Source organism: Eufriesea mexicana, unplaced genomic scaffold (assembly GCF_001483705.2).
Source record: "Eufriesea mexicana isolate 0111107269 unplaced genomic scaffold, ASM148370v2 scaffold5018, whole genome shotgun sequence".
NCBI classification, from domain to species: domain Eukaryota; kingdom Metazoa; phylum Arthropoda; class Insecta; order Hymenoptera; family Apidae; genus Eufriesea; species Eufriesea mexicana.
Window position 1 is genome coordinate 485,378 of NW_016912973.1, and position 8,474 is coordinate 493,851.

General features: G+C 39.9%; 3 protein-coding genes across 11 annotated transcripts in view; 1 reads left to right on the forward strand and 2 right to left on the reverse strand.

The window, feature by feature from the left end:
* Positions 1–5,315, reverse strand: part of LOC108551807 (transcription factor 12) — an 86,962-nt gene extending 81,647 nt beyond the window's left edge. For all 9 annotated transcript variants that reach the window (XM_017906103.1, XM_017906112.1, XM_017906109.1 and 6 more), the window contains exons 1-2: positions 5,067–5,315; positions 2,693–3,011 (exon numbers count right to left, since the gene is read on the reverse strand). In XM_017906103.1, the coding sequence (XP_017761592.1) occupies positions 2,693–2,774 (82 nt within the window). In that variant the 5' untranslated portion in view covers positions 2,775–3,011; positions 5,067–5,315. The remainder of the gene's footprint in view (positions 1–2,692; positions 3,012–5,066) is intronic.
* Positions 3,586–5,105, reverse strand: LOC108551761 (uncharacterized). Its single transcript, XM_017906021.1, has 6 exons — positions 5,067–5,105; positions 4,563–4,597; positions 4,334–4,445; positions 4,192–4,261; positions 3,949–4,110; positions 3,586–3,656 (listed from the first exon to the last, which is right to left on the reverse strand). Exons 1-6 carry the CDS (start codon positions 5,103–5,105, stop codon positions 3,586–3,588), a joined length of 489 nt encoding a protein of 162 aa, XP_017761510.1.
* Positions 5,316–5,815: 500 nt separating the features above from the next.
* On the forward strand, positions 5,816–8,379 carry Mccc2 (methylcrotonyl-CoA carboxylase subunit 2). Its single transcript, XM_017906047.1, has 9 exons — positions 5,816–5,960; positions 6,321–6,574; positions 6,653–6,924; positions 7,020–7,167; positions 7,239–7,654; positions 7,718–7,852; positions 7,915–8,051; positions 8,107–8,192; positions 8,262–8,379. The coding sequence occupies exons 1-9, from the start codon at positions 5,847–5,849 to the stop codon at positions 8,377–8,379; spliced, it is 1,680 nt and encodes a 559-aa protein (XP_017761536.1). The 5' UTR covers positions 5,816–5,846.
* Positions 8,380–8,474: the final 95 nt, after the last annotated feature.

Below are 8,474 nucleotides of genomic sequence, written 5' to 3' on the forward strand. Positions count from 1 at the left end.
GTAAGACGAGAAAAAGAGAGTAAATTAAGGGACTGGGAGATGAAAAGAGAAGGGAAGAAAGAGAGCTAAGTCACGAGTGTTGTGTCTGGAGCTCGTTTATGGTTGTTCGCGCTCGAACTCTCGCTCCAGGGAACGAGAGAGTTTCAGAAATGGCGCTCTTGGGTCAGATCGAATCAACCGTGTTTCTCTGCAAGGAGGTAATCCCTGTAATACCCAGAAGTCGCGCAGACCCATCGCTACCATTGATGTACCCAAAACAGACTCGTCCTATGAATGATTCGATTTCGTAGCAAACCGAGCAATCGTGTTCTATTTCGAGGCGAAAAAGTATCGATCGAAGAAAGAAATGTCGCAAACGGAGATAGAAAGTTTACGATCTGAATTTCAACAAACAACGAATAATAACTAATGCATGCATAAAATATGTACTCTTAAGCAAACACATCGTGAACGGTGAACGTTTTATCGTTCCGTGGTTTCCCGAAACAAACTCCGCTTCAGGTAAATTTACTCGTGAGTCACTGTCTGATAATTTTAGATCGAATCGACCATTAAAATCTACGCTCGTGTTTTCGCCGCATTACGTGTAATTTCGTGCCGTTTTCCCATCTCGCTGTCGCGCAAAAAACTTTGCAACACGCGTAACTCGTTCCATTAACGGATAAATATCGATACGGGCCGACGTACGCTTCTTCCGAATGAAGGAAATATTTCTGGAATGTACGATGTGCTTTCGCGTATTTTTAGATATCCTTGCACTCGAATGATCGCGCCCTGACCCTTTGGATATTGGACAATGAACGAGGACACGTTACTCGTACCACCATGCAGGGAATTGCGGGAATTCGAAGAGACGTCGACCGCTTTTCGTGGCAATTCCTTATAAAATGTTTCCACTCGAGGTGGCAATCGTTAAAACGAACAGGGCCGAAACGATTGTAGAATTAACCGGACCATTGGCAAATTGACGACTGCCACATCGGAACAATTGACGCTTAATGAACCTGACACCGTGTGCGCGCTTAAACAGTGAAATATAAACGAGTAAGACGATAATCGATCCTAAACAATCGACGCGATATTTTCGAAATTGCTCGGACCGTTCTTCAAACATCGCATAAAACTCGACACACCGGGCAAGCGGCGAATCGTATATCTAATCTTCGATTAAACACGAGCCAGCCGCGTGTGTCGATATATCGATCTAACGCGGTTCGTCTAACGAGAAAGGAAAAACGTTCAATTCGGCTGGTCGAGCTAGCGATGGTACTTGGTCGACGCGAAACATTTCCTGCCGACTAGGGGACGCATTTGATAGTGGTAACCATGCACCTCCAGCGTTTTCCAAACAGCATTCGCTAGCTAAACAAACAACCGAGACACAGTTGACCAACTATCCCCAGCGACGCGCAAACAGATGACTTTACAATTCCCTTTGATCAACAATTTTCGAATGATTTCCCTGACGTCACGCCCAACTGACACTGCCACCCTTATTGCCCTTATCGTTGCTAAATCAAAACACGATAGTGCCTCACACGGCGTCAGATAATATCATTTTTCCGAAAACAGATAAGCATATTCGACCATGAGTGTGTTCGTGAATCGACCTCCGAAAGTCGATAATCTCACGGGCATTAGATCGAACAAACACGTGCTAGAATTGACGTGTCCGAAACTGTCACGAGAAAAAATGAGAACCCCTTCATCTACCATTCACGCAGTAGTCACGGCGCATGGCTCCTCGAAAAACTGTTTCCTTCTCCGGATGATTTACGGAAAAAAAAGAATAAAAAAAAAAAAAAAAAAAAAAAAAAAAAAAAAGAAAAAAGAAAAAATAAGAGGAAAAAGCAGACTAGACTGAATCCTCGAAAGACCTCCTGAGGCTGTCTGCTAAGAAAACGATTCCGATTTATGGTCTCCTACATTACGTCCGAGCGATTAACCTCTAACGATTCCAGCAGCGACGCGAGGAAGGACACGTGGTACACGATCCGGGCTCGCCCAATCGGAATTCAACTTTTGAAAATGAAATATCGCGAGAGCTACGAATGTTAATGATACGCAAAATAAATGACAATCCGACGAGCTTGAAGAAAGTTTATCTTGAGAATAGACCGTGGCGTATTACAAAAATATCACGTCAATTTCAATCGACTGAACACTGTTGCACATGACAGCAGGCGAGAGAACGACGAGTCTCTAATGTCTAGGTTATGTCCACTGTATCTCTGGCGCGTCTAATAGCCCGCTCGATTGAAAGCTTTCCGTATTTCAATAGAAACGTACGAAAGAATAATAACAGCGATATAAAGAACACAAGGAGAAACGAATCTTTCCCGGGGGTTAGTTCACTACGACGGGGCAGCACTGTCCAAAGCACTGACAAGCAAACCAAAACACAGAACGGAGCGAGTCAGTCGAGAGAATCATCCGGCACGGATACCCGACGCGATCGAGAGCTCGACCGACCGAAGCACAACACTCGAGTTTGCCTAACCTTTGCAGGAATAATGTGGCGACACAAGGAAATCACAGAAGCGACGCTTGCTGGATTTAATGCATGGTGCTTTCGCAGAAGACACTCGACACAAGAGACTCCGTCTCTCAATTTTCACACCGCACACGCACAGCACAAGATTTCCCCGATTTCGACGTTAAAAAGCATTATTTCGTAACTGACGGCACTCACCGGGGTGCTTGTTGGCGATCTTATTGAAGCAGTTTTGAAAGACCTCGTAGAGATGCATCGGCTCGTCGTCGCTGGCCGCCATGTTTTCACGAGACGAGCAAACGAGTGGACGTCCGTGGTTGAGGCGAGTGGGCACGGTTTCGCGGTGTGGCCGCGCGTGGAGCCACCCTCCTCCCGGAACGGTCACGCACACTACTGAACCACACCGCCTCACCGATGCAGCTCTTATAGTCCATCAGTGGCGCCACTCTTCCTCCGTTGATTTGCACCACTGCCGCTACGCGGCAGATTTGAATATCGTTTTCCTTTCTTTCGGTACCTTAACAAAAATACACCTATTGTTAAATAATTTATCGTAATCATGGTTATTACGATACTATCGTTCTATCATTTCATTCGATAATTATCCTTCTTTTCATTAGTTACAATAACGGAAGACCTACTCGCAATAGCAATAAATGTCTTATTTATTTATTAAGATTAAGAGTAAGATTAAAATTACAGTCTGTGTAAATCTAAGGATTTTGGGCATACTGTTGCAGTAAAGATTTTTATTCACATATTGCGAGTACAAATAATTGTACAAAATAAAACTACAAATTTGCCATATGTAAGAAACATATAACTAATGTTAATTCGATTTTATTACAATAATATAATATAGTTCGTCGTACTTTCGCGTATCGACATATCGTTATTTGTATATGTACATAAAATTAAGATCCTATTTTGCATTTAATGTTATCATTGTTATAGATTCTAAAAGATATAAACGAAATAGATTTTAATGTCGTGATTATACATGCGCGTATTTCTTACGAGTTACGAGAGATATGACAATAATATCGCGTAATTTTCGTCGTATCGAACGTTAGAAACGTTGTATCGTGTTATTAAACTCCAGCAAAATCGGAATTTTGAGGAATCGGATGAGATATGTCCTCGTAATCCTGTCGACCAAAGCCTAAAATAGAAAAACGTTCATAAACGTCTGTCCCCATCCCCGTTAAATTATAATCCACATGTACAAAACGACAATACAGCACAATTGCAATACGACGTAATTTACATAATTTAAAATAACTACTAATAAAACGCATATTTCACAAATTATCTATACTGTTGTAAGTAGCTTAACGTATGGTCTATGCGACATAATGGATAGACTCGAAAAGAACATCATGCAGCTACTTAAAGCATAAGATTAAAGAAGCAACACGGGTCTACAAAGCATCTATATCCAATATATTACTGACCCATTGCAGAACTTGTAGTAAACATTGTGGCTAAACTTCCACCTCTTGCTTGGCCTATTCTTAAAAGATGTATGCTTGTGATGACGCGAGCAATCATGTTTATGATCATAATTGCTGCGCTAAACTTCTCAGATGTAAATGCATGCAACCATATAAGTGCATCTGTATAAGGAAGTCGATTAACAAGGTAATTTAAGCATTAGGTGTTATTCATAAAATGAATAGTAAGTGACGCCAACTTACAGTTTGTTGGAAAGTAGACCGCTAATGTTACTATGTCAAGAAGTATGGAAAGCACATTTATAAAAAGTGCCTAAAATATATAATTCTATTACACACACCGGTCAATTGATTATACAGCATGTAACAACAGCTAAATGCTTACAAATTGCAGAGGTTCATCTGATTCGTTATTGTGAATAGCCCACAATAGACAGATGAAGAAAAGCAAATTATAAAACATTACAGATTTAGGGCACCAAGATCCCTGAATGCTCCTAAAATTTCATGTTTTAACTATATCATATAAAACTGATATTCTGCATCATCTCGTAGTGTTTCGCAATACTTTTTAATGACAGATTAGTATACGATAAACAAAAATTTATCCTTACCATGTTACTAGGACTAAATGAATTAGAAATATCACCTGAAAAAATCCGACATAAACATAAAAGATGATCTCGAAATTCAAAGTAATTAAGTTTCTAACCAACAAATCCTCAATAATATAACGTGTGCTATTGCAGAAACCATTTCGATAATACGAGAAACTTGTCAAACAAGTTATGGAATTGTTTCATTACCGTGCTTTTACATAACCGTATTTTATTCTTCGAAAAACATGCATTGTCAAAAGAACTACGTAAAACCCTTTGTGAAATATAATTACAATTTTAGTGGATTATCTGACATCTGTTCTCATAACTGAACACACTGAATATCATCAAAAATACTCGCACGCAAACGTGTGCGAGCGAAAGGCGATAAGAAAGCGAAATAAAACGTAACGAATTATGACGTGCAACGAATTATACCATAAAGAAAGAAGCAAACGATTCCATAGAACTTCTTTAAAACAGCGGAGAAAGTGACAATAGCAATGAAATGATATTTACCTTTAAGGAGTAATGAGATATACTGGATATGTTCGGCATTTTTTAAGCTTTAAAATTTTCCTCTGACTTGATCTGAAACTGTTTCAATTTCTTTCTTTCTACGACGATTATTGCCAACTACTCGTTAATCAGGACACGTCTTATTCACAATTATTTAACTGTTATTAAACTTTCGCTATCTTCTAAACATCCCGTCGAGATAACACAAAACGAATATTACGTACTGTGTAGCGATTCACCATAGTGACATCTATAGTGGCATCTACCGAGAGTGTGCGACTGAAGCGCCTCCTGTGAAACAATAAATGAACGAATCATCTTAATTTAATAATTAAAATTTATCTAAATGTACATTTCGTTCCGATTTACATTTTATCCGTGAGAAAAAGTGACACGAACTTTAATTTTAGCAATTAGTGAACAAAATAAGGATATTGTTATCTTTTAATTAAATGAGAAGCACATACAAAAATCCAATATCTTTGTATATTTTTCATTTTGACAAATATTCGTTGATCCTACATGATCTAAGCATGAAAAACAATTAATCTGTTTCTACGATTCTGCTGTAATTACGAGCAACACCGGCTACGTACGAAATGTCAGCTGCTGAACTACGAATAACTTCATTGAGATGGCAGTGTAACTCGGTCCACGAAATAAGCGACTCGCATTGTTGTATCTGGCGTAAAGCACGTGTATAAAGTGTAGTTAAACATAGGTGTATAATATAGAAGAATATACGAAAGTCGTTGGGAAAAAAGATTATTAAAAAAAAAAATGCTAAGAAAAGGAATGCTTTATGTAAGAAATGTACGCCATGCTGCGAGAAAGATTCACGATGAAGCTACTGTTATTGGTAGTGCTCAAGATACGAAATCGACAGAGTACCAGGTTAGAACGATAATAAACACGCATTGCGTTCGTAATCGTAGCACCGAAAATTAATTCATCGAGGAAATTATTCGATCGATATTACTTTGTTGCATAAAATAGGATACAAAGCATGTTGTAATATTTATATCGCAACGTCATCTTTTATCGCAAGACCAAGATAAGTCGAAATTCTTTGTTTAAATCGTCCAGACGTGGCGTTCGATCGTAAATGGGTTTCGCCGTAAATTGGCGCGTATTTCAAATGTCACGAGCGTCGCGCATGCCCTTTTTCCATTGCAATTTTGGTATAGTACAAAGAACATGCCGAATAATTGAAATTATTAGAAAGGAATTAACGTCCTCTAAAAACATTTCTAGGAAAATTATCTTGAGATGAAACATTTAGTAGACACGTTAAAGAAAACGGTCGAGAAAATTGTAGAAGGTGGGGGCTATAAGGCGAAAGAAAGGCACGTGAAAAAGGGAAAATTATTACCACGGGAACGAATTAACATGCTCCTTGATCCGACGTCTCCTTTTCTCGAATTTTCGCAATTAGCTGGTTATAAAATGTACGACGAGGACGAAGTACCAGCTGGTGGGATAATAACCGGTATTGGCAGGATAGAGGGGTAAGTAGTAGAGGGTAAGTTTATAATTAAACGCGTGGAAAAATATATATATTAAGAAGATTCTCTCTAACGAATTAGAACGGAATGTGTAATAGTCGCAAATGATGCAACCGTGAAGGGTGGTACATATTATCCAATCACGGTGAAGAAACACTTGAGAGCACAAGAAATTGCCGAGGAGAATCATTTACCCTGTATATATTTAGTGGACAGTGGTGGTGCAAATTTGCCTAGACAAGCCGAGGTATTTCCAGATAAAATGCATTTTGGCAGAGCCTTCTATAATCAAGCGAATATGAGCGCTAAAGGAATCGCGCAGATAGCAGTAGTAATGGGAAGTTGTACAGCAGGTTTGATTATAACTCTCATAATTCTCGTATCTCGTTCTAGTTGAATCTTTTACCGATATAGATTATTTATGAGGATATTTAATCAATTTATACAGGAGGTGCATATGTACCAGCAATGGCGGATGAGAATGTGATCGTTGCCAATCAGGGCACTGTCTTCCTGGCTGGTCCGCCCTTAGTGAAAGCTTCCACGGGTGAAGACGTTACTCCGGAAGAATTGGGTGGTGCGACGCTTCATTGTCGGTAATTAACAAGTATGTTTGAACGCGTTATTTTTGTTTTTCACCGTCGATATTGCAGGCTTCGAATTTCAGGACCTCCGGAGTTATGGATCACTATGCACTGGACGATGCTCACGCATTGCACTTAACCCGGCAGATCGTAAAGGACTTAAATAGACAAAGACCAATGCACGTAAACGTGGAGAAACCGGTGACCATACCAGAGTACGCCGTTGACGAAATTTATGGTATAGTTGGAATAAATTTGAAACGATCTTACGATGTGAAAGAAGTAATCGCAAGAATCGTGGATGGCTCGAAATTTCGCGAGTTCAAGGCACAGTATGGGGAAACGTTGGTTACTGGATTTGCAACAATTTACGGTTACCCCGTGGGAATAGTCGCGAATAATGGTGTGCTATTTTCGCAAAGCGCGTTAAAAGGTGCACACTTCGTGCAGCTCTGTGCTCAAAGAAAGATACCGCTCATTTTCTTGCAGAATATCACAGGTTCGTATCTCTCATTGAATAAAATTGCAGCGTTCCCACGACTAATGCATCTGGCCATTGTAGGATTTATGGTGGGCAAAGATGCAGAGGCAGAGGGCATTGCTAAAAATGGTGCTAAAATGGTGAACGCTGTGGCTTGTGCTCGAGTACCTAAAATTACGGTGGTAATTGGCGGCTCGTACGGAGCAGGAAATTACGGTACCTTGCACTTAATAAACGACTGTTCGAACTCACATTCAGTTTGATTAATTTTGAGACAGGTATGTGCGGTCGCTCTTATTCGCCGAGATTTCTCTATTCCTGGCCGAACGCCAAAGTATCCGTGATGGGTGGAGAACAAGCTGCCGGTGTAATGGTCCAGATTACTAAGCAGCAACGCATACGTGATGGGAGACAGGTACTATATGACTTTTTTCGTTCTAACAGACGGTTAATCTTGTGAATTTCGACAGTGGACAGCCGAAGAGGAAGAAAACCTGAGGAGATCCATCATGGACAAATTCGAACAGGAGAGCAGTCCATACTATTGCAGCGCTAGGTAAGTTTGCACGTCGTTACATCTAACAGGCACCAAGGATAAATTATACGAATAATAATTGTCTTTTAGACTTTGGGACGATGGTGTAATCGATCCTGTAGATACCAGAGTGGTACTAGGTCTTAGTCTATCAGCAGCGTTAAACGCACCTATATTAGAGAGTAATTATGGAGTTTTCCGAATGTAAAACGTGCGTTGAACGTAATGTAATCAGTGATCTGCAGTTGCAAAAGTACGACTCAGTGCTTGTAGATCCTCCGAGATTTTCTTTGATATTATTTT